This window comes from Primulina eburnea, chromosome 18 (genome assembly GCF_022965805.1).
Source record: "Primulina eburnea isolate SZY01 chromosome 18, ASM2296580v1, whole genome shotgun sequence".
NCBI lineage: Eukaryota > Viridiplantae > Streptophyta > Magnoliopsida > Lamiales > Gesneriaceae > Primulina > Primulina eburnea.
This window is the reverse complement of record NC_133118.1, coordinates 2,132,087-2,157,817: the sequence shown is the minus strand read 5'-3', so window position 1 is coordinate 2,157,817 and position 25,731 is coordinate 2,132,087. Positions and strand designations below refer to the sequence as shown.

Below are 25,731 nucleotides of genomic sequence, written 5' to 3'. Positions count from 1 at the left end.
TCTATAAAAGTTTAGAAAGACAAAACTTTTAATCAATTATTTAATGAAATTTTATCGATAAGGAAAAGATAATTTCAAGGAATAGATTATATATTGGAACAAATGTATATACCGTAAGTTAGAACATGATCTTAATTTGTACTATTTTACTTCTTTATGTGGATGACTTGTTTATATTTGGTTGGAACATTCATGTCATTAATAATGTAAAATCAAAGTTATGTGCTAAATTTAACATGAAAGATTTGGGAGAAGCTAGTGTGATTATTGATATAAAAATAACTAGGTTGGAAAAAGGAATTTCTTCGGATCAATCTCATGACTTTGAGAAGATCCTAAAGAAATATAATTTCTATGAATGTAAACCAACATGACACCTTATGATCCTAGTGTAAAGTTGTTCAAGAACATTAGTGACAATGTTAGACAATCTGAGTATGCGAGTATCATTGGTATCTTACGAGATGCTGCTGATTGCACTAGACCCGACATAGCATATGTCGTAGGATTATTATTGCAGATTTGTTGGACTAAGAGGCCTATTGGGCTTGTATTTTGTGAATGGGAAATTGGACAAGCAATGCCCAATAGTTGGTAAGTGGGAAATGTCCCACATAGAAAAATAAACATAGCATTGGTGAGCTTATATTGAGTTGCACTTTATGGAGGTGTAACAATGATTGGTCAAGAGGCTCTATCTCGCGCGCACAGGCGCAGGGGGGTACAAATCATGGGCCCGATTTGCAGTGGAAAAATGCTTGACTTGTGTGCAAGCGTACGTGCGCGACCTGGGCGTGTCGAATGCCGGACCGATCAAGGCAAAATTTCCCACCGAGGTTCACTTGGCTTTTGCTAATTTTATTTTCGAAAATTAAATTATGGACCAAGACCTTTGGTGTTTCAGCTGACTCGAAACTGAAACGACCTTTGGTGCTTCAGCTGACTCGAAACTGAAACGGCTTTTGGTGCTCCAGCTGCTGACCTTTGGCCTTTCAGATGGCCAGCCGTAACTGTCCAACGAGTGCCTATAAATAGAGGCAGCCTCAAGTCTTTCTTAGACATCCAGACACACTCTCCTACATTCTGCTATATTTTCGAAGCCTTGTTCCTTCTGTTCTCTCGGCTGCTGCTGTTCCCACCGGCTGCTGTCTCCCTGTCGTTTCTCTGCGTCGTGATAAAGTTCAGGTATTTTTCCAGTTCGCTGTGCTGGTGCCTTGTGCTACGGTACTACTGGTTTACCGTTGTATCCTGGGAAACAGACGTCCACGTTCATCCTCGCAGCACACACCGGAGGGGACGAATCTGTTTTAAGGACACTGTGTTTCATACAGGCCTCGGTTTGCTTTAATTTTGCACTGTCCTACTGTTTTGTTTATTGCAATACTAGTTCTTTTTCGTGTACCTTTCTGTTTGTGCGTATACGTTTTGTTTAACAATCTTAAAACAGATTACTTATTACGAGCTTTGTTTCAGATATGACTACTGAAACTAACGTGCAAAGGGAAACTGTTTCGGTTGTCCCTCCTCAAGTTGTCTCTCATGGTACCCCACGGGCTGCTGCGGTTTCTGTTCCAGCCAGCCACGGAGAAAAAGCTGAGAAGTTCACTGGTGTCGACTTCAAAAGGTGGCAGCAGAAGATGTTGTTTTACTTGACGATGCTGAACTTGGCCAGATTCCTTACCGAGGATGCTCCTAAACTCAACGAGGGTGATGGAGATGTTGAATCTGTTAGTGCGGTTGAGGCATGGAATCATTCTGATTTCTTATGCCGAAACTATTTACTAAACGGATTGGCCGATTCGCTCTACAATGTGTTTTGCGAAAAGAAAACGGCGAAAGAGCTATGGGAATCTGTTGCGTCTTTTCTTAACTGCTCGCAAGCGCACGATGTCAAGTTATAGTAAAATGTACTTTTGAGTACAAGTATCGATCCCACGAGGAGTGTGTATAAAAATGAATATCAATTCTTGTAATTAAAATAGCCAAGACTTTATTTAGAAAAATCAATAATCAGATTTGTTTGTTTAAACGAATTAATTGAAAACAATGAATTAATTAGATCACCGAATTGAGAAATATCAATGATAGAAAATATCTAGAGAAATGATTTCACAAAGTTTCCACGATAATTATTCACAGTTTAATTTATATTCCTGAATTCCAATCAATTAATGGCCAAGAACACTCAGATTGTTTTATTCACCCTTTCCCAAGTGACGAATAAAGTGTATCTATCAACTTCGATTCAATTATTCCTAATTAGAATCTACGTTTCATAGATAAATGCTAACAATGTTCTTACTAAGGCTCGCTAAAGTTATACGCCTTCCGAACGCTATAAACATTTAACGATGTGTCTCTAATGATCTATAATCCTAGTCCCTCTCCCGAGTTATAAGATTAATCAAACAACAAACAATTTATGGCCAGTAAATTGCAGTGCAGTAAACACAGAGAACACAATTAAACGAAAGCGGAATTCAATCAAATAAACAACGATGTCAAATCATCGTATCCACAGAGTTACGTCATTCTCTAGAATGGAAGTTTAGTTCATCACGAAATCCAAGAGAAACCAATACATATTTGTAGTTCTAGGCATCGACACGCAATAAAATAAAGAGACAAAAGAAAAGATAACAAATCCAAAGCTTCGTCTCTGTCCCCAGATCCGTCGTTCTTCGTAGTTGTAATCGATCTTCGCCTCTCAGTACTTTCCTCTCGCCTTTTTTTTCTTCCCAAGATGGTGTATTTTCGTGTGTCTTCTCTCCACGGCTGCTTCCCTTTCTGACCTAGACGATTCGCGCATTTATACCTTTTCTGGACGCGGCGTGCGCGCGGTGGCGCGAAATGTGGCGCGGAGGCGCGCAAGCATCTGCCATCTGCTGTGTGTTGGCTCGCGCGCGGTTGCGCATGAAGTCGCGCGATGGCGTGCTCCTCTCGGGTGTGTGCGCGCGGTGGCGCATGATTCGCGCGGACGCGCGCAAGCTTCTGCTCGTGTGTTTCTCCTTTGCGCGCGCGGGTGCGCGTGATCTGGCGCTGCCGCGCGCGCACTACTGTCAATCATCTCTCAAATCATTGCGCGCAGCTGCGCGTGAACTTGCGCGGGCGCGCACAAGGTTCTGTCCGAGGATTTCATGGCACCATGTTTTCTTGACTCTACTTGGCTTTGTGTCCGCTATTTTCTCCATTCCTGAAAAGACAATCAAAACAAACCAAAAAACGCATAATTCTGTTCGAAGCAAGCATAATTCAAACTGGATTCTAATATAGATTAAGTGCAAATCTTGCACTTATCAGAATCCCTTGACAGAAAGTACAAAACCGAGGATGCCGAGGCCAAGAAGTTTCTTGTTGGTCGCTTTCTGGACTTTAAAATGGTGGATTCAAAGCCGGTTATCAGCCAAGTTCAAGAACTCCAAGTGATTCTTCAAGAGATTCACGGTGAGGGGATGACTTTGAGTGAATCATTCCAAGTGGCTGCTATTGTTGAGAAGCTACCACCAGCTTGGAAGGATTTCAAGAACTACTTGAAGCACAAGCAAAAGGAGATGAATGTTGAAGAGCTCATTGTTCGACTTCGCATCGAGGAAGACAACAAGGGTTCGGAAAGGCGATTGTTTTCTCCTGTTGCCGCTAAGACAAATGTTGTCGAGCATGGTCAAAGCTCGAAAAAGAGAACATTTTCTTCCTCAAACAAAAGGTTGAACATGGGACCCAAAGGAGGCGTTTCAAAGAAGAAATTCTCGGGAAAATGCTATAATTGTGATGGCATGGGTCACAAGGCATCTGAGTGTAAGAAGCCAAGGAGAAACCGCGAGGTGAATGTGGTCGAGAACATATCTCAAGAGGTTTCAAACATGAATCTCTGTGCTGTAATATCAGAGGTTAATCTGGTGGGTTCGAATCCAAGGGAGTGGTGGATCGACACGGGTGCCACTCGCCATGTTTGCTCGGATAAGGAGATGTTTGCAACTCTTGAGGAATCCGAGAATGGGGAAAAGCTGTTAATGGGAAATTCTGCCACTTCTGAAATCAAGGGTCAAGGAAAAGTTGTCCTAAAGATGACATCGGGAAAAGAACTGATATTGAACAATGTGCTGTATGTGCCTGACATCCGCAAGAACTTGGTGTCCGGTCGCTTCTTAACAAGCATGGTTTCCGCATTGTCTTCGAGTCAGATAAGGTTGTTTTGTCTAAGAGTGGAATGTTTGTTGGCAAAGGTTATGTTTGTAATGGTTTGTTCAAACTAAATGTAATGGCTACTAAGCCCGTGATCAATAAAGTTAATACTTTTGCTTACTTGCTTGAGTCTTCTTGTTTATGGCATGGTAGACTTGGACACGCTAATTACGATACAATTCGTAGATTAATTAACATGAAAAGCATTCCTGCATTCCAAATTGATAAACAACACAAATGTGAAATTTGTGTTGAGGCAAAACTAACGAGATCATCTTTTCGAACTATTGAAAGAAATAGTGAACCACTTGATATAATTCACAGTGATGTATGTGATTTAAAATGTGTACAAACTCGTGGTGGAAATAAATACTTCATTACTTTTGTTGACGATAGCACAAAATTTTGTTATGTGTATCTCCTCAAAAGTAAGGATGAAGCTATTGATAAATTTGTCCAATATAAGAGTGAAGTTGAAAATCAACTTAGCAAGAAAATTAAGGTGCTAAGAAGTGGAGGTGAATATGAATCACCATTTGCTGAGTTTTGTGCTCAACATGGTATCAAACACGAAAGAACTACACCTTATTCTCCTCAGCAAAATGGCATTGCAGAGAGAAAGAATCGCACTTTGAAAGAAATGATGAATGCGTTGTTATTAAGTTCTGGTTTACCACAGAACATGTGGGGGGAAGCTGTTCTAACAACAAATTACCTTTTAAATAAGGTGCCCCGAAAGAAGCAAGATAAAAGTCCATATGAGTTATGGAAAGGTAGAAGTCCTTCCTACTAATACTTGCGAGTGTGGGGGTGTCTTGCCAAGGTAGCAGTACCCACTCCAAAGAAAGTAAAGATAAGACCAAAAACTGTGGATTGCATTTTCATTGGATATGCTCAAAACAGTAGTGCGTACCGTTTTCTTGTACATGAATCTCAAATACCTGATATTCACAAGAATACGATAATGGAATCAAGAAATGCTTCGTTCTTTGAACACATGTTTCCATGTAAATCTAAGGAAGAACCAAGTTCATCCAAAAGATTGTATGAAACAATTGATGAAGAACAAGAGCTTGATCAAGACATTGAACCTAGACGTAGCAAGAGAGCTAGGACTGAGAAATCTTTTGGTCCGGATTTCATCACTTTCATGATGGAAAGTGAACCTCAAAGCTTCAAGGAAGCAATTAGTTCATCTGAGGGACCTCTATGGAAAGAGGCTATCAATTCTGAAATGGAATCAATTTTACAAAACCATACGTGGGAATTAGTAAATCTTCCTCCGGGAAGTAAACCACTAGGCTGTAAATGGGTTTTCAAAAGAAAAATGAAATCAGATAGAACCATAGATAAGTATAAAGCCAGATTGGTAATTAAAGGTTACCATCAACGTGAAGGGCTTGATTACTTTGACACATATTCTCCTGTATCGAGAATAACCTCTATTCGAGTGATACTTGCGATTGCCGCCTTGCGGAATCTTGAAGTACACCAAATGGACGTAAAGACTGCTTTTCTAAATGGAGATTTAGAAGAGGAAATTTACATGGAACAACCTGAGGATTTTCTGCGAATGGGCAAGAAAATAAGGTACGTAAATTGGTGAAGTCTCTGTATGGCTTAAAACAAGCACCAAAGCAATGGCACGGAAAATTTGATAAAGCCATGATAGAAAGTGGATTTAAATTCAGTGAATGTGATAAATGTGTATACATAAAGAACACTGAATTTGGATATGTCATCTTATGTCTTTATGTAGATGACATACTTATCATTGGTAGTAATGATAAGATGATCAAATTCACCAAGAAGTTATTGAATTCAAGATTTGACATGAAAGATTGGGCTTAGCCGATGTAATCCTTGGAATTAAAATCCATAGAACATCAGAAGGGCTAGTCCTAAGTCAGTCACATTATGTTGACAAAATACTTGAGAAATTCAATAACGATGACTCTGCATTGGCTAGAACTCCGATAGATACCAGTCAGCATCTATCAAAGAATCGAGGTGAGAGTATGTCTCAATTAGAGTACTCTCGAGTCATTGGAAGTCTGATGTACCTAATGAGTTGTACAAGACCAGACATAGCCTATGCAGTAAGCAAATTGAGTAGATTCACGAGTAATCCAGGAGTTGAACACTGGAAAGCAATTATCAGATTGCTAAGATACTTAAGGTACACTCGTGATCATGGGCTGCACTATACAAGATATCCTGCTGTTATTGAAGGATACAGTGATGCTAATTGGATATCTGATATGAAAGATTCAAAATCTACAAGTGGAATCGTATTCACTTTAGGAGGTACAGCAATTGCGTGGAAATCTTCTAAACAAACTGTAATAGCCAGATCCACAATGGAATCTGAGTTTATAGCTCTTGACAAGTGTGGTGAAGAGGCTGAATGGCTGCGTCACTTTTTAGAAGATGTTCCAGGATGGGAAAAACCTGTGCCGGCTATATGCATATATTGTGACAGCCAATCTGCGATTGGTAGGGCATAAAATAATATGTATAATGGTAAGTCTAGGCATATACGTCGTAGACATAATACCATTAGACAACTACTCTCAACTGGAGTTATCTCTGTTGACTATGTAAAGTCAAAGGATAATATAGCGGATCCGCTAACCGAAGGGTTAAACAGAAAGTTAGTTGCGAAAATGTCAAGGGGAATGAGGCTCAAGCCTATAGAATAAATTGGTGCGAAGGAAAACCTAACCTACGCTGACCGGAGATCCCAAGAACTAGGTTCAATGGGACAACCTAATCACATTAATTTGGAGAATCACTGTGGGGGTTATCCCTAGTCCATTCCTATTATGAAACAGTGAATGTTGAGGATAAGCTTACGGCTTTTAATGATTCTGATCAGAAGAAATATAGAATCACCTATGTGAGAGAGAGGTGGGGCCGCTTCGAAGGAATTGCAGGGCTCAATTCTAGACCATCTTGCAGAACCAGGAGTGTGTTCATGGCCAAAACGAACACAATCATGAGAACTGAATAGTATTAGGAAGAGTCTTGTGTGAAGTATATCTTAATTCACACAAACGGCTGTACAGTTCAAAGACATCATGTCTACTGTCAACCAGTGAATTATTATGCTTACACAAGGGAAGGTTCAAAGGGTAATACCTACCTATCCTATGCAAGATTCAACTGTTGAATTTTATCACGAAAATCGTTGAATATCTTTCAATTTCCATTCATGTGGGGGATTGTTGGACTAAGAGGCCTATTGGGCTTGTATTTTGTGAATGAGAAATTGGACAAGCAATGCCCAATAGTTGGTAAGTGGGAAATGTCCCACATATGAATATAAACATAGCATTGGTGAGCTTATATTGAGTTGCACTTTATGGAGGTGTAACAATGATTGGTCAAGAGTCTCTATCTCGCGCGCACAGGCGCAGGGGGGTGCAAATCATGGGCCCAATTTGCAGTGGAAAAAGGCTTGACTTGTGTGCAAGCGTACGTGCGCGACCTGGGCGCGTCGAATGCCGGACCGATCAAGGCAAAATTTCCCACCGAGGTTCACCTGGCTTTTGCTAATTTTATTTTCGAAAATTAAATTATGGATCAAGACCTTTGGTGTTTCAGCTGACTCGAAACTGAAACAACCTTTGGTGCTTCAGCTGACTCGAAACTGAAACGGCTTTTGGTGCTCCAGCTGCTGACCTTTGGCCTTTCAGATGGCCAGCCGTAACTGTCCAACGAGTGCATATAAATAGAGGCAGCCTCAAGTCTTTCTTAGACATCCAGACACACTCTCCTACATTCTGCTATATTTTCGAAGCCTTGTTCCTTCTGTTCTCTCGGCTGCTGCTGTTCCCACCGGCTGCTGTCTCCCTGCCGTTTCTCTGCGTCGTGATAAAGTTCAGGTATTTTTCCAGTTCGTCGTGCTGGTGCCTTGTGCTACGGTACTACTGGTTTACCGTTGTATCCTGGGAAACAGACGTCCACGTTCATCCTCGCAGCACACACCGGAGGGGACGAATCTGTTTTAAGGACACTGTCTTTCATACAGACCTCGGTTTGCTTTAATTTTGCACTGTCCTACTATTTTGTTTATTGCAATACTAGTTCTTTTTCGTGTACCTTTCTGTTTGTGCGTATACGTTTTGTTTAACAAGATTTACTAGTAGACCTAGTAATGAGCATTGGCATGTTGTCCAAAGAGTTATGAGATATCTAAAGAGGACCATGAACTTTGGACTGAAGTTTCCCGAAGTCTTTGAAAGATATAGCGATGGTGATTGGAACATCCTTTCAGATGACCCCAAAACGACTAGTGTTTACATATTTTGTATATCTAGTCGAGCCGTTTCATGGAAGTCTAAGAAACAGACCATTTTGGCTCAATCTACAATGAAATCCTGGATGATAGCTCTAGCTACGACTAGTTAAGAAGCAAGTTGGATTAGAAATTTGCTTTATGAAATTCCCTCATGGGAGAGACCGATGCCAGCCATCTTGATCCATCACGATAGTACCACGGCTATTGCAAAAGTTTAGAATGGAGTTTCTATAAACCGGTTTTGTCTGGGATGTTTTAGAGACAGAGTTCAAGATTGTGGGTTGTTTTATCCTGGAGATGACGAGCCTGGAGTATCGCTTGCACGACTTTGGGCTGAGCCGCGAAACATCTTAAAGAACGCGGCATTGTTTGCGACTCAAACCCAAGAACTATTGCATATTTTTCTGTTCTGTTTCGTTGTGTTCCAACAATATTTATTTTAAATCTATCATCCATTATTATCTACAACATGATATATGATATCCGTATCCGTATTTTTAATTTCAAATAAGAACTCCATACAATAAATAATTTTGATCTCTAAAATATTCTAAAATTTTTCTCTTTATCGAACTAATTTTTAACCATATATGCTTCCAATGTGAATTTCCGAAAATCATACGGTATAGACCATAGACTCAAACAGTTGCTAGAAATCCACAAGTAGATGGAATGCATGCACGAAATATATGATGACATATATTGATTATGTATTGGCAAAAACTTGTGTGAGACGGTCTCACGGGTCATATTTGTGAGACGGATCTCTTATTTGGGTCAACCATGAAAAAGTATTAATTTTTATGCTAAAAGTATTACTTTATATTATGAATATGGGTAGGGTTGACCCGTCTCGCAATTAAGATCCGTGAGACGGTCTCACATGAGACCTACTCTTATGTATTTAGGACAATTCATCCAGGGCCGATCCTAACAATATTTGGGCCTGAGTCTAACTTTTAAAAAGAGGCCTCTGAATCATAACGTGTGTTCATATTTTTTTTAGTTCCATAGCAATTTTTCAAATTAAATTAATACGTCAAAGACAATATAAAAAACTAAAGGAATAAAAATATCAAATATGTCCAAAATGATCACTAAAAAACAACCCGCCTAACAGTTTTAGAGCTAAAAATACTAATCAAGTTGTTCGGTAATTTCTTTCTCAATCGATAACATAACCAATCTTTCTCGTGACATGATTGATCGGAGAAAAGTTTTGATGATCTTTATATTTGAGAAACTTCGCTCTGCACTTGCTATTGTATCCGGGACAGTCAACAAGATTTTATAAGCAATATGAGCATTTGAAAGCCGGATAAGCATTACATCCACCGAAATTTCAGTGAAAAATCGTAGATTATAGATACCACATAAAACCCCGAAGAAAGTAAAAAACTACAATAAAAAAATAGAAGCCCGAACAAAGCAAATACAAAAAAATAGACTTACAGCTCCTCACGGGTCTTTCAATCAAACCTAGAGAAGACGCTCCGACTGGAGTCGATTAAGACTTGTCTGCAGATGAATATTTGGGAAGATTATGAAATAAATCGATAACAAGATAAGCAAGTTCCACTTGGTTTTGAGCTATTTAGTAATTAATATTATAAATAATAATTTTTTTTTAAAAAATTTGGGCTCTAAAAAAGCATTGGGCCTGAGTCGTTGGACTCATTTGCCTCTTAATAAGCACGGCCCTGAATTCATCTACGCGTATCTATCAATTATATGAAAAGTCGCATTCGATATTTTTTAGAACACAAAAACTCATGTGAGACGGTCTTAGATTTCAATTTTTTATTCATATTTATAACCCGACCCGATTCATGAAAACTATTACTTTTTATGCCTGTAATACTATTTTTACTTTATGTCGAATTGATCCGTGTAACAAAAATGGATATTTGAAAAATATCTGTTTATCTTATATATGTCCAACATATGTGTACTTTGAATTGATTATTAATAAAATTTATTTACCTATCAAAAAATATGTGAGAAAATTTGGTAGTAAAATAAAAATTTAAATATGATTCTTTAAAGGAAATTTTTATTCTAAATTTTATATTTTATAGAAAAAAATCATATTATATATGGATTATTTAATAATTAATACCCTGCCGACCGTAGGCGACTGAAAAAGCCGATAGATAATAATAATAAATGACCGAGTTTGAATTTTATTTCATTTTGTCAACTGGCAAATAAGAGCCGACGGAGATGGATGGCGGAGCTCAGCCGGGGGACGCCGTGATGTCGGAGGCGGAGCCACCTCCGCCGCCGCAGCCGATCGATCATATCCCAGCGACTTTGAGCCACGGCGGAAGATTTATCCAATACAACATATTCGGCAACATCTTCGAGGTCACATCTAAGTACAAACCCCCAATCATGCCCATCGGTAAAGGCGCATACGGCATCGTCTGGTATCAAGATTTGTATCTTTTCGCCTGTGTTTTTTTTTTTCTCATTGCATTTGATTACTGATTTGAACTGATTGATTTGATTTTTGTTGAAAAGCTCGGCATTGAATTCGGAGACTAATGAGCATGTGGCGATAAAGAAGGTGGCTAATGCCTTCGACAATAAAATTGATGCGAAGAGGACTCTGCGTGAGATAAAGCTGCTTCGTCATATGGATCATGAAAACGTTAGTGAATTAATATTTGTGCTGATTGTATGTGTATTCTGGTGGGCATCAGACGCAGCTTAGAACCAACTTTTTTTTTGCCAAATAATTAAGGAAATTCCATTGAGAAAGGGTGATTCAGTTTTATATTTTGCGGGGTGGTTAATTTGTTATCAAATAATGTAATCGAACAAGTCAGAGAAACTATATCGCGTTTCTTAGGTTGGTATGAATCTTGGTCTTAAGGTTTCATGTGTGAATTTGAAGATTGGTGTGAACAGCCTTGGCCGAACCAAAGCATACTAGAGCCCTATAGATCTTTTGAGGAAATGAGATAGAATGACACCAAATTTCCGGGATATCTTGGAATTATCTTAAAAAAGAACATCTTTTTAACTTTTTATCCAATGTTGGGTGTGTAATTTTGGTGCTTTAACTATGTACACCTCTATATCAGAACACAGTTCTGAATGATGAATGTGTTTTCTCATGCTGTGCTGCTGCCTGCCAATTTGACCTAGAGAACTCTAGTCATCAAGGAACACATGTGCATTAGAAAGCAGCTTTCAGGTGGAGAATGTCATTTCCTACTCTGAAACAGCCTATTAAGATGCTGCTTGCTTAAGCGGTTCTGCAATTTTTTCGTTTCTCTATTTTTTGGCTCCTGGACCATGTTGTTAGCACATAGCATTTCACTCTCATATATGATCATAGTATAATACACAACATCAAGTGTGTTTAGTCACTAAATTCAGATCTCCGGCTACTTTATTAACTAACCAGAATAAGTGACTTTTGTGGTGCAAAAAGAAACACACTGGCATTCTTTTCGCTAGTAATTTAGTACATTTAGTCATTCTCAACGCATTCTATTTTTGCAGGTGGTTGCTATCAGAGATATAATTCCACCCCCTCAGAGAGAGGCATTTAATGATGTATACATTGCATATGAACTTATGGACACCGATCTCCATCAAATTATCCGTTCTAATCAAGGGTTGTCAGAGGAGCATTGCCAGGTTGTTATACATATTTTAATTTAAAATTTACATTAAATTAAGACTGTGCATCTTGGCTTTATGGCGTGCACCCCCGTGTTTCCTGGCGAAAAACATGATACATCCTTTTGGCGAGAAAGAAATGGCAAGGGTCACGTGAAAAAGTTGGAAAAAAAAGTAGTTGGATGAGGAGAAAGTTCGGAAATTGGCTGATAGTTTAACAGTTGATCCATTTTTTTTCTTGTTGGTAGCCATCACCACAGGAAATGAAAATCGGTAAAATTGAAAGTTTCACGTGTTATCAAATATTGAACAAGTCGAGCTCATTCCTTTCATGACTTTTCTTCCATAAATAGAACAAAACTCCAGCCTGTTATGGATCGTGTTATGGGGCGATTTATGGGCTGATCATAATTCATGAGGTTTTAAATTGAGGCTCGTTAGAAAGAACCTCTTGATCTCTTGGTTCTAAGGTTCGTTGGGAAAGAACCTTAGATCTCATAATGCAAGATCATGAATAATTTTTCTGACATCCTTTTTGATTAGTTTCCACAACATATCAGAGATTACAATGATTTAAAATAAGTATAATCATAAAATAAAAAGATCATAATCCTAAAAGATAAGTGTATCCTAACTCACAATCCTATGAGAATTGTCTCATTGTCCAAACTAAACTATTAAAAGTAATAATTAAACAAAAGATATTAATTAGCTAGAATCCTATTCTATTTGGATTTCCCATAGACAAATCTTCTTGGGTTGGGCAGAGGATCCCATGACATTACTCTCCCCTTTGAGATCATGGTTGTCCTCAACAATGAAGGAAGGGTATGCAGCCTCTGTCCACGCAAGGAGGCACTTGGATCTCTTCAAGAATGGTCGTTTCTGTTGGAGTGTTTAAAGGATTAAGCACAGGTGGCAGTAGTTCTTAAATTCCTATCACTGTAGTCTTAGATGATCTCGTTTCAACTTAAAAAACCGGAGTTGAACACCACTCTCAAGATAAAATGAAGCCATTCCTCGCTTTTCTTTTTCCAGTATTTTTTGATGCTGAAAGAAATGTTCACATCGGTTTAGTCATCTTAGTGGATCTGACACCCATCGTGCCTTGGAAAATCCCATTTGGAGTGTTTGGTTTGGGCACAAATGTGCTGCCATATGCTGGCTCACTGCCACACAGCCCTTTGGTTCGCTGGCCATGCATACATTTCATACAGCTACCGTCATCCTTGCTTGCCTATGCTTTTGGTTGGTCGCAGCAAGCGATAGACAGTGACAGACATTTGGAAATCTCTCCAACTTATCCAGAAGAGCTTGCTGCCGGTTCTCAGCAACTGCCTTGTACTCCTGATACCTTGCCACAAAGGCTTCAAAATTTTGTTGAAAAACGTGGATTTCTCCTATGACGGCTTGTTCTGGTACCAATTTGTTATGGTCCCGAGTTATGAATTGCATTATGGGGCGATTTATGGGCTAATCATAATTAACAATGTTTCAAATTTGAGGCTCGTTAGAGATAACCTCTTAATCTCTTGGTTTTATGGTTCATTGGGACAGAATCTTAGATATAACAACACAAGATTATGAGATATCCTTTATTGGTTCATTCCCCCAATATATAGGAGAGTGAAATTATTTAAAATAAAGATGATCATATCCTAGTAAAAAGATCATCATATCCTAACTCACTGTCCTATGTCTCATATTTCATTTATTCATACGAAACTAGAATAAAATATAATAATTCAGTAAAAGATATCAATTAGCTTAGAATCCTATTTTATTTGGATTTCCCATAGACAAATCTTGGGTTGGGCTGAGGAGCCCATGACAACCCCTCCCCCTCCCTATAAAAAAATGAAACAGAATAACCCCCAATGTTCATGAGAACCTCTAAACACTCGGTCTTGGTTGATGTATACTACATTTTTGTTATTTTAGTTATCTGAGTTCAAATTGTCAAGTATTAACGTTTTCTTGAAGTAGATTTTATTCCGTCTTTTTCCTTGTTCTTTAACATTTAATAACTTCAACATACCTTTACTTTTGTATTAAAAAAATTCTGCTGTTCGTGGAATCATGTATTGTTTGTTATTAGTATTTTTTTTATATAAAATAGTTATTTTCTTGTTTTGGTGCAGTATTTCTTGTATCAAATCCTCCGTGGGTTAAAATACATTCATTCAGCGAATGTTCTGCACAGGGATTTGAAGCCTAGCAATCTTCTCCTGAATGCAAATTGTGACCTAAAAATATGCGATTTTGGACTGGCACGTGTCACATCTGAAACAGATTTTATGACTGAATATGTTGTGACAAGGTGGTATCGGCCTCCTGAACTTTTACTGAATTCATCTGATTATACTGCAGCTATTGATGTATGGTCGGTGGGCTGCATTTTCATGGAGTTAATGGATCGTAAGCCCTTATTTCCAGGTAGAGATCACGTGCATCAGTTACGGCTACTTTTGGAGGTATATTTTCTTTTGGAAATTCCATTTGAATATCAAAGTTTGTATGAATTCTCAGAATTTTTATTGTCATGAACACGTGTTTGATTATGTTGATTTAGTTTTACATCTTGAATTCACTGTTAAATACATAATAACGAAATCTCACGAAATTGTATTCCTCTCTTTGTACTTGTGAATGTAGACTTTCCTGAGCCAGAATTTCTCATTCTTTCGATTGAAGAATCTCTACTATAAGAGATAATTGCATGATACTTTTTTTTTTTTTGATGAGATTACATGATACTTTCATTTAAGAAAATACAGGTAGCATAAGCTTTTGCACGGATGCATTATGCAGCTTCCAAAAACCCATTTGAATGGATGGTTTTTGACTAGCAAATAATTTCGTGTGAGTTAAATACTTGGTTATCGGGTATCAGGAATAGCCTTTGAATGGTTTGTGATACACTAAACATGATTACTTTTGGAAATTATGTAGTTACTTTATGAAAGGAACATGATTTTTAAATATATCTTTTTGTACTCATGCATCATGCAGCTTCCAAAATCCAAGTTGATTTGGATGGTTTTAACTAGTAAAAAATATCGCATGAGTTGAATTACTTGGTTTTCTGATATCAGGAATAGTTTGTTCGTGATGTGATGTACGTTAAACAGTATTAGTTTTGGAAATTATATGGTTCCTACTAAAGGAACATTGTTTGTCCACATATACCATAAAAATAAACAGAGATAATATCCTGCTTATCACATTTGGAGCATGCGTGAAACTATTTTGCTGTCCACACTGTCTCGACTTACGTAATGCTTATGCAATTGACTGAACTCATAGAACCGTGCTTACTCGTGAATAAGGTTCTTCCTTGCTTTGCAGTTGATCGGTACCCCATCAGAATCTGAAACGGGGTGTCTGAATGAAAATGCTAAAAGATACATCCAGCAACTCCCTCCTTATCGTCGTCAGTCATTCTCCGAAAAGTTTCCTCGTGTCCACCCTCTCGCTATTGATCTTGTTGAGAAGATGCTGACCTTCGATCCTAGACAAAGGATTACAGGTAAGGAACTTTGTCCTACCTTATTCGATTTATTGAATTCAAACTGTTCTCATCATCTTAGAAATTTGTGTGCTTGTCACATGTCCATATCAGTTGAAGATGCATTGGCACATCCGTATCTGAACTCACTACATGATATGAGTGACGAGCCTATTTGCACGACACCTTTTAGCTTCGACTTTGAGCAGCACGCTCTGACCGAAGAACAGATGAAGGAGCTGATTTACATGGAGGCTCTTGCATTCAATCCCGAATATCAGCGTATGTGAATAGTTGCCATTCGGTGCTAAACAACTGTATTTGGTCAAGTTTCAATGTTTGATTTGATCTTTGATCGATCTATGTATATATCTATTGAACAAAAACTTGGATGGATTCGATTTTAGAATACATTTGGTGAGTTATGAATTTGTTGTTACTGGATTTATTTCTTTTTTTTTTTCCTTAATTTTGTGTAAGCTTACCAGGCTCCAATATGTGATCATGTAATTATTTGAAAGGTGGATTTAATTGTCTTTCGACATAGTAGTGTCTGGTAAACAAGCCTCAATTGGTGTCTGAATGATTACATTATTTATTTTAGAAATGTTATATAAATAACATAGAACATATTAAGTAACCAGTCAAATGTTATTTTCTTTTCCACTATGTCTACATCTCAAGTATGCTGCCACAGGCCACTTGACCTAAGTGGTATACGAGGAAGTCTCGGGTTCGAAACCTGTTATAAACATCCTCACTCGGGTTCGAAACCTAAGTGGTATACGAGGAAGTCTCGGGTTCGAAACCTGTTATAAACATCCTCACTCGGGTTCGAAACCTAAGTGGTACACGAGGAAATCTCGGGTTCGAAACCTGTTATAAACATCCTCACTCTTAATTATAAAATCGAAAAAAAATAAATAAAAATCTCAAGTATGCTACCATGGAATAGACTCATATCCACTCGTACGAATAAAGGAACAATAAACCTTTGGAAAGGATTATGGATAATCAAAATTCTATTCGAAGCATAAGAATCAAAGCTCTACCATTATTGAAGCACACAAGACAAGCTTGACAGTGACCACCACCACGCAACATTGATATTCCACACTATATAACTCCATGATGACTTGTAGGACTCAACCTCATTCCTCCATGGCTCACTCCATCCTCACCGAGATCGAGCCACTAACACAAGCCTTGAGGCTAGTAGAAGCCTTCCATGCCTTCGACTCAGACAATGATGGTTCGATAGACGTTCAAGAACTGAACGGGATCATGGGATCACTTGGCTACGACCTAAGTGAACAGTATATCGACGACATGATGCAGAAGGGGGACACAAACGAAGATGGGCTATTGAGTTTATCGGAGTTCCTCGATTTGAACGTGCAAAACCTGGGATTTGGCGATTTCGCGAGCGCGCTTAAAAGTGGTTTGCAAGAACTGAATTTGAAAGGGGATGATTTGGTGTCAGGGGAAGAGCTTTGTGAAGTCATAGAGAATGTTGGGATTGAGTTGTCTTTGGATGATTGTGAAGATATTGTGGCTTCACTAGGTGGAGATGGGAATGGAACTATAAGTTTTCAAGATTTGGAATTGATTGTGAATGCACTTGTTTGAAATTTACTCATCTTCTCTTATATATATATATATATATATATATATATATATATATATATATATATATATATATATATATATATGATAAGTATATATAAATAATCCAGTATGTGGTTGGTGTTATCCTCTTTTTATAAGGGTGTGAATCTCTAATAAGTACATGTAACATTGATAATTTATGATTAAATTTCCTATGTTTTAGTTTCCGAGTAAAACATAAAAATGTCTCGTTTATCACTATTACAAATACTCTAAATAAATATGAAAATAATTTAACTTTTAACATATATGACATATTACCTTCTCCATCAAAAAAAATAAAAAAAATTTTTAGAATTACAAATAATGTCGTGTAGAGATATTTGAATTATATATTTTTTTTAATGAAGGGGATAATATGTGACAAATCCAGTCATCTAATCCTGCCCGGTACTTATGCCTATTCAGGCCTTTCCTACAACAGACAAATCCAGCAAGTAGAGCATTCCTTGAGCCTCATGCAAGCCTTCCGTGTTGCGGATTGGGACCACGATGGATCCGTTAACGCTCAAGAACTAGACTCGACATGTAGTTGCGGATTGGGACCATGATGGATCCATCAACGCTCAAGAACTAGACTCTACACGTAGAGTCGGAGACGAAGCTAGAGAATGTCAAGGCAGCGATGCGCAGCAAAGGGGACAAACTAGCTCCCTCGGACCTTCTTGTCCACGAGACTTGGATCTCGTGCTATTCGATCGTGTTTATATATACATATACATATATATATATATATATATATATATATATAAAGTGATCGTGTGATATATATGATGAGAGCTAACAGCTAGATTATGAAACATTTCATAAATCACTAGCTATTTGAATAGAATAGTGTATTGTTGATTTTTCTAAGATCGCAATGCATCATATGCAACACACACAATATTTACGAGTCAATCACTAGTTGCAAAGTATATGCGGGAAATTATTTCATTCGTATTGTATGTTTATTTTTGTGATTTTAGACATTTATGTTGTCAAATTTTAGTTTTAATCCATTATCTTTGTTTTCCGTTGATGTGGCACTAATGTGGAGAGTGTCATATCAGTATTCCCAATAAAAAATGACTAAAATTACCAAAAATCGGAAGATGTATGGCTAAAACTGAAATTTGAGATTCACATATTGGTTGCAATTTTTCCAAAGCATGGAGATGCCTACAATAATACAAAAAAGAGCTTCTTTTGTGTGATCATCATTCATGGCATACACTATAGCTCAGGGAGGGCCTTGGATAGTCTGACCATTAGGTCCTCGATTTCATGGAAAGTTTGACTATGGGAAAGAGGGAATATGAGCATCATGTCTCATCATATACTCTTGTATGAAGAAATATCTTCAAACTGATATACTTGAACTAGGTCTTGGTAATAAACAACTTCTTCACTATCCGGATTTGGTTCGAAGTATTTTATTCCCTTTCTATTATTTTTTGGACAGTTGGTCGAAATATGATATCTTGCTCCACATGCCTTGCAATTACAATATTTAAAACTTTCATAGCTCGGGTTTGTGCTATTCTAAAAGTTTTATTTGTTAGCGTATGCCCCGTGCTTCAAGATGAGTTCGATGCTTGGGATGGTCTACTTCTTTGCCCAGATTTGTAAGATCTAACTTTTTGTCTAGACCATACTGTTCTTGGTTTCCAAGTTCTACTTCTAGTTCTTCTCCTTCTGCCTTAAGGATGACATCTAAAGCTGTTCCTATTCTGTCTTTGTGGCTCACTTCAAATGATTGTTAGAAGATAATTTTCTTTACGACATATATGAGCATGCTTATTAATACTCATTAGTAATTTGTAATTCTTTTGTAATGCTTTCATATGACGTCATTCTGTCAATTTCTTTTGAGAAAAGAGGCCATTCGTGCCAAAGTATTTGAATTTCCAGGGACATATTCTCTAATTAGTATTTTTATTTAGGAACTTGGCATTTGATGAATAAAAGTTGCATTGCTATATTTACTTCAACCCCTTAATATTATATATATTTAGTGAATAACATATTATATTCATCCACCAAATATATATCTTGTAATTCAAAACTATACAAAGTTTGAGTATATTTCTTTTTCTTTTCTATGTTTGACTGTTAAAATAGTCCACCTCAATATATTATTCTTTAAATAGGATAGTCATTCTCTTAGCTACCTCATTAAGACATTATCCGCCTAGGACTGTCTCTTTGGTTTCTGTCGAAATCATGTCCCAGACGATTTTAACTAATCCCATCAAACTCATTTATAAAAGTTTCATTAATCTTTTTTTGTTGAGATCAAGTGTGTATGCTACGATTCTCCCAGCCAATGTCTAGTTATCTATGAGATCTTCTCTGTTTTTGAAATCCGGTATATCAAAGTTAAGCGTAACCCCATAAGAATGTACCGGTTCTAAAATAGATTTCTCATATGGTGTTTGATGCAAGAAAATTTGATTTCTCATTGACCTTGTTCCCGCTAGATGCGCTTTTCCACCTACTTAGAAATCTGTTTGGATCCTCCCATATTTTTATTATGAGATCCAACACTTTCTCTTGGTGTTTCACGGGAAGGCGACTAAGATGTTGAGGGAGGTTGACCTCTTGTTATATTAATCTTCAGATAAAGATTCTGCAAGGTATTGAAGATCTTCAAGACCAATCATTTCTATAGTTGTCATCTGCTTAATTTCTTTTCTGAGACATTTTTAATCAAATTTGTAATTTTTTCTTCATCGGTTAAAAGTTTTAGCATTACTTTGGCCTCTTCTCTTTGATTTAGTAAGGGTTCAGTACCAAAAATAGGTAATAACCTTCTTTCCAAGATCCTTTATTAAAACTTGGTTATAGTTCTAGAGTTTAAATTCTTGTTGGAGTATCATTTAATGTTCCTAGAATTTTTTCTTATTTTTCAAGTATTTCCTCAATTTTATGTGGTACATAGTATACCTGATTACCATAAGTTTGTATCGTCTTTTGGATCTCTCTAAGATCTCCGGAGAGTTTAGAGGAATTCGATACTATTTCTAGGAACTTATTACTTTGAATTATATGTTTATCTTAGGACTCTGATGTGTTCTTTGTTCCCGGTATCTAACTTTGGTTAGTTCTTTTTGCAAATATTCTAAAGTATTGGAATAAGTGTTGTAAATATTTAATCTCGAATATATATCCGGATCCATAATTTTTGAGAAAATCTCTTTCTCAAACATGTAATTAAATAGTAATAATAACATTATATGTTTAAAATCATTTTACTTCGGTTCTTATATCATTTTGATCTAGTTATAAAATCAAGGATATTTTTGATTATTTGTCAAAAAAGAGGAGTTCGTACTAAAATTTTATTTCATAGAGAGTAAATCCTAAAGTGAAACTCGAATTGATGATTTTTCTTTAATTTACCCATAAATCAATACTAATGTTTAAAAAGATAAAATTTGATCTAAAAATTAGTGATATAAAATTCAGAATCAAATATTCTACCAATACTTGAAAGAAAAGGTAATTAGGAAATTTATTAAAAACATATTGTAAATGATATTTTCGGTTGAATTTATTTTTGTGATATATTTGGTTCAAGAAATTCAAAATAATTGTTTGCAAGTTTTGAAAATATTTGACATTATTTTTTGATATCTTGAAGATATTCATGATTATTTTTTGGAAACATTGGATAAATATGAAAATTTGGAACGTATAGATAATTAGTTTAGTTTAGATTTTTTTTTTTTTTTGAATTTGATATTATCTTTGAGATAAAAGTAAGAGAATATATCCCAAAAGAATATTTATGATGTTAGAGATGTGTTGAATTAGATATTAAAGATTAATGATATTTTGGATAATAAAAAAGGCAAAAACTTGTGTGAGACAGTCTCACGGATTGTATTTTGTGAGACATATATTATATTTGGATAATCCATGAAAAAGTATTAATTTTTATGCTAAGAGTATTACTTTTTATTGTAAATATCGATAGGGTTGACCTGTCTCACAGAAAAAGATTCGTGAGACCGTATCATAAGAGACCTACTCTAAATTTTTTTAGATTATGTTGCAGTATCTTTTGAGATAAGCTGAAGATTTGGTTTGATTATGATCGAGATTAAGCTCTTCCTTCATAAAAAGATTGTTTAATGGACGTTTCATTCATTTAGAAGTTTCGTCGACTGTGGTCGAGGCAGAATGAAACTCAAACTAGAAGAATCCGAAACATAGCTATTTAAAATATCAATAATTAAAAGAGAATCGGACTCTACTATTATGTTTGATATGGTGGTGTATCATTTTCTATTACCCAAGACGCAGCGAAAGTTTTAAATTTTTATATTGACCTTCAAAATTTTTTCGGACGTCGAATGATTAAAAATAATTCATAAGATATTTAAATTTGATTTATCTTTGCACTTAAGAATGCTGGACAACAAACTAATTTGAGATTAGCGGAGTTGCTCTCAACGAAGTTTTTTCAACCTTCTAATCAGATCAACAATCAAAGACTTTGTTCAACTCTTAGATTGCAACAGAAACTAAAAAACATTTTCGCAGAGATTAAATTGCCGAAATTTCAAAACTACGGCCAAAATTCTACTAATTCAATCAAAATTTTAACCTTATCAGAATTCAATATTTTCATTATTTGAAATTCTCGTATGTTATTTTCTATTCTTGAAAATACTATATTTTATTAATACACACACACATATATATATAATAAATCATATATATTCACTTATTCATATGACACTTTCAATCCGCGTGATTATAACATAATGACAGCTCTCTCAAATTAAAAAATATAAATTTTCATCTAAATATAATTCACAATGGGAAAATAATAAAATAACATAGTAATGAATTTTATCAAAACCAAAATCACGATGTACTTAAAGGGAGTAAACATAGACAAAATATTGTCAAATAAAATTATCTCAATTAACTAAATTATCATAATAATGTTAAAATAAAACCACTACTAAACATTTATTAAATTAAATATCAATTGTGAATTTGCTAAATAAAATAGATATATAAATAAGATAACACACAAAATTTTGTGAGAGAATCTCACGAGTCATTTTATAAGACGAATATCCTATTTGATTTACTAATGAAAAAGTATTATTTTTTATGACAACATTATTAATTATTATTATAAATACGGGTAAAGTTGAACCATTTCACGGAAAACACACTATCAATACAAGAAAAATGCCATACGACAACGGTTAAAAACCGTTGTCGTAGCCATTTTAAAACTGTTGTTAAAGCCAGTGTTGTTAAATGTCCGCTCAAAGAAAACGGTGTCGTAGTTACAATTTGCGACGGTTCTTAAAACCGTCGCAAATGCAAAAGTGTTGTTGAAAATACAATTTGCGACGGTTCCAATAACCGTCTCTAAAGATATTTTCGACGGAAAGCATATACAAACTGTCGCTAATTAGCGACTAATTAAAGTGCCGTCGCTAAATTTAGCGACCGTTTCCAAAATTTCGTCGCTAAATTTAGCGACGATATTCATTTGCAAAACCGTCTCTATTTAGCGACAGTTTATACATTCCGTCGCTAATCTTTTACGTAAAATAATTAATAAATCTGTGTTTTGAATTGGTACAATCGTGTAAGAGATAAAAAAATTTAAAAGAGATGAATTGATAAAATCGTTTAAGAGATAAATATTTTAATTGTTTTGAAATGGTTAAAAAATCGTGTACAGATAAAAATTTTAAGTGTTGTAAAGTGGTAAAATCCTGTAAGAGATAAAAATTTTAAGTGTTGTGAAGTTGTAAAATCGTATAAAAGATAAAAATTTTAAGTGTTGTGAAGTTATAAAATAGTGTAAGTGAGAAAAATTTTAAGTGAAGTGGAAGAAATAGCGACGGGTTTATGTTTAACTGTCGCAAAATTATAAATCGACGACAGTTTAGTCTAGTTCGTTGCGAAATTTAGCGACGGTTTATATATTTAACTGTCGCCACATTTAGCAACGGTGTTCAGAAAACCGTCGCTAAAGTTAGTTTTCTTCAATTTAGCGCCGGTTCTAAATAAACTGTCGCCGATTTATAATTTGGCGACGGTTTATGTAAACCCGTCGCTAAAGTTAGCGACGGTGGGAAAAAAATCGTCGCTAAATATGCCACAAAAACACCACAATTTTCTCTAAAACCGTGGTCGAATGTCTAAAAAAAACGCTAATAGACAACGGTTTTATAAACCGTTGTCTTTTGACCATAAAAAACTCTGAAAGACAACGTTTTATAAAAACGTTGTCTTTGACTATAAAAACCGTTGTCTTTTGTACTCAAAAGACAATGGTTTTAGTGCAAAAAACAACGGTTTTATAAAAACCGTTGTCGAATGTCCAAAAAAAACGCTAATAGACAACGGTTTATAAAACCGTTGTCTTTTGACCCTAAAAAACGCTCAAAGACAACGTTTTATAAAACCGTTGTCTTTGACTCTAAAAACCGTTGTCTTTTGCACTCAAAGACAACGGTTTTATAAAAACCATTGTCTTTTTCTTAAAAAACACATTTTTAACAACGGTTTTCGCTAAAACCGTTGTTAAAAGCTTTTTAACAACGGTTTTAACAAAAACCGTTGTTAAAAGTGTGTTGTCTATTACTATTTTTCTTGTAGTGTATGAACATTGATTCTAAATCTGCAAACACGTGTAGACACAATAATGTAGACACATTATGATTTAAATTTTCTATGCATATAATATTTCCAATAAATGTTAAATAAAAATAATAAGCATAAAAACACCCGCAAACATTAAAAAATATATATAAGGAAAAAATAGTGTCACAAAAATAAAATGACATATTTCAATAAAAAATATGACGCTTCTTAGTTCATATTTAAAAATCAACTTGTTATAAAAGTGATATATGTATATGTAAAATAAAAGATAAGATAAAAACATTAAATATTCATTAGCAATCATGAAAAAATCAACTCATTTTATCAACCAATTTTAGTAGCAACAAAGAAAAACCATTGGTAAATTGATGAATTCAATATGCATTAATGTCCAAAGGCATTTAAAATGTACAATGAATTACTAAAAGAACCCATTAAAAAAACCATTGATTTAATTTGCTAACTTAAATGAATAAGGGTATATTAGAAAATTCACAATTAAAACTCCTATATTTATATATATAAATAAATAAATAAATTAAATGAATTAAAATATGGCTAATAATATTTATTAATCGAAACAAACCAAACCACAAAATCAAAAATCATGACCATAGATGGTATATGAATCGGAGAAGTTATCTTATCCACATGAAACACTTTGCAATATACTTCTTAGTTGATTTTGATAACTTAACAACTCTTTGTCATAGTTTGTTATAATATACATATAACCATTTTGGTATACTCATCAAATATATATGATCGTATTTAACATCTATTATGTTATTTAAAATCCTCATCTAAAATCTGACATGCTATTAGTTTACTTCCAAGACGTTTTTTCGGTTTTTACATTGTTTTTATCCAGTAATCTTATTTTCCAAATATTTATTTTATTGTTGAATGATTTTTCAGTTTTTGACAATCATCAACTATAACTCATAAGAATAAATGTTGTTTTTAGTCGTGATTGATTTTTACTTGTGACTAAAAGTATGTATAACCTATATATTCTTTAATAACATAACTAATGAAGGGTGTAGAACCCGATTTCAATACACGTATAACCCATGCATCTATTTAAATTATTAAAACATTCAATTTATTTTAAAGGAGTTTAGTCATGCATAATTTATTTAAATGCACTATTTTAAATTAAGTTATGTTACGTCATGCACGTTAAAATGTCTTTTGAGTTTCATGTTTCAGGCGATTATTCGAAGCGGGATTGAGGAAAAGACTCGGTGATGATTTTTGGCAATTTTAAAGATGGTATTTTATTTTAAGTTGAGTTTGGGGGCATTTTTAAATAATTTAGTGAGTTTTAGCATTTTTGAGCCTAAATCATTATTTAGCAATTTTAAGAGTTTAAAACTTTTAAAATTAGTATTTTATGAGATGTTAGTATTTTAATATATAAGATAATTATTTAGTAATGGTAAGACGTTTAAACTTTTAAGTTTAGCACTTGCACTATTTATTTTTTTTGAGTTGTGTTAAAGTAAGGGAAAGTTAGTATATTTTTTATTAAGTTGTCAATTAGTCATTAGCAACTTTTAATTATTAACACTCACACACACATTAGTGCTCAAAACACACTCCAACACACTTTTACACGCAGTAATCACACGCACAAAACACACACTCTTCAATCCATTCTAGTTTGTATTATTGAGAGAAAAAGCTTAGGGTTCTTGGCAAAACAGCAGCCGCCCCTTTTATTCAATATTCCCAGCGATTTTCGTTGGTTATTTTCAAGGAAAAACGGTGACACGTTCGTTCCCGATCTAGCCTCGCTCCATCTCCG

The 25,731-nt window shown here is 35.4% G+C and overlaps 2 protein-coding genes across 2 annotated transcripts; both read left to right on the top strand.

Annotated features, from left to right (window-relative positions):
- The first annotated feature begins 10,645 nt into the window (after positions 1 to 10,645).
- LOC140819437 (mitogen-activated protein kinase homolog MMK1) lies at positions 10,646 to 16,070 on the top strand. The gene is made up of 6 exons (XM_073179527.1): positions 10,646 to 10,914; positions 11,009 to 11,138; positions 11,999 to 12,136; positions 14,260 to 14,592; positions 15,467 to 15,647; positions 15,741 to 16,070. Exons 1-6 carry the CDS (start codon positions 10,709 to 10,711, stop codon positions 15,914 to 15,916), a joined length of 1,164 nt encoding a protein of 387 aa, XP_073035628.1. The 5' UTR covers positions 10,646 to 10,708; the 3' UTR covers positions 15,917 to 16,070.
- Positions 16,071 to 16,955: 885 nt separating this feature from the next.
- On the top strand, positions 16,956 to 17,255 carry LOC140820167 (probable calcium-binding protein CML25). The gene has a single exon (XM_073180490.1). The coding sequence runs from the start codon at positions 16,956 to 16,958 to the stop codon at positions 17,253 to 17,255; it is 300 nt and encodes a 99-aa protein (XP_073036591.1).
- The last annotated feature ends 8,476 nt before the right edge of the window (positions 17,256 to 25,731 follow it).

Excerpts from the sequence above, each read along its gene's own strand:
- LOC140820167 (XM_073180490.1), top strand. The coding sequence starts at position 16,956 with ATGATGCAGAAGGGGGACACAAACGAAGATGGGCTATTGAGTTTATCG.
- LOC140819437 (XM_073179527.1), top strand. The coding sequence starts at position 10,709 with ATGGATGGCGGAGCTCAGCCGGGGGACGCCGTGATGTCGGAGGCGGAG. Across the intron at positions 10,915-11,008 it reads GGCGCATACGGCATCGTCTG|CTCGGCATTGAATTCGGAGA; the intron begins GTATCAAGATTT and ends TTTGTTGAAAAG. Across the intron at positions 14,593-15,466 it reads AGTTACGGCTACTTTTGGAG|TTGATCGGTACCCCATCAGA; the intron begins GTATATTTTCTT and ends CTTGCTTTGCAG.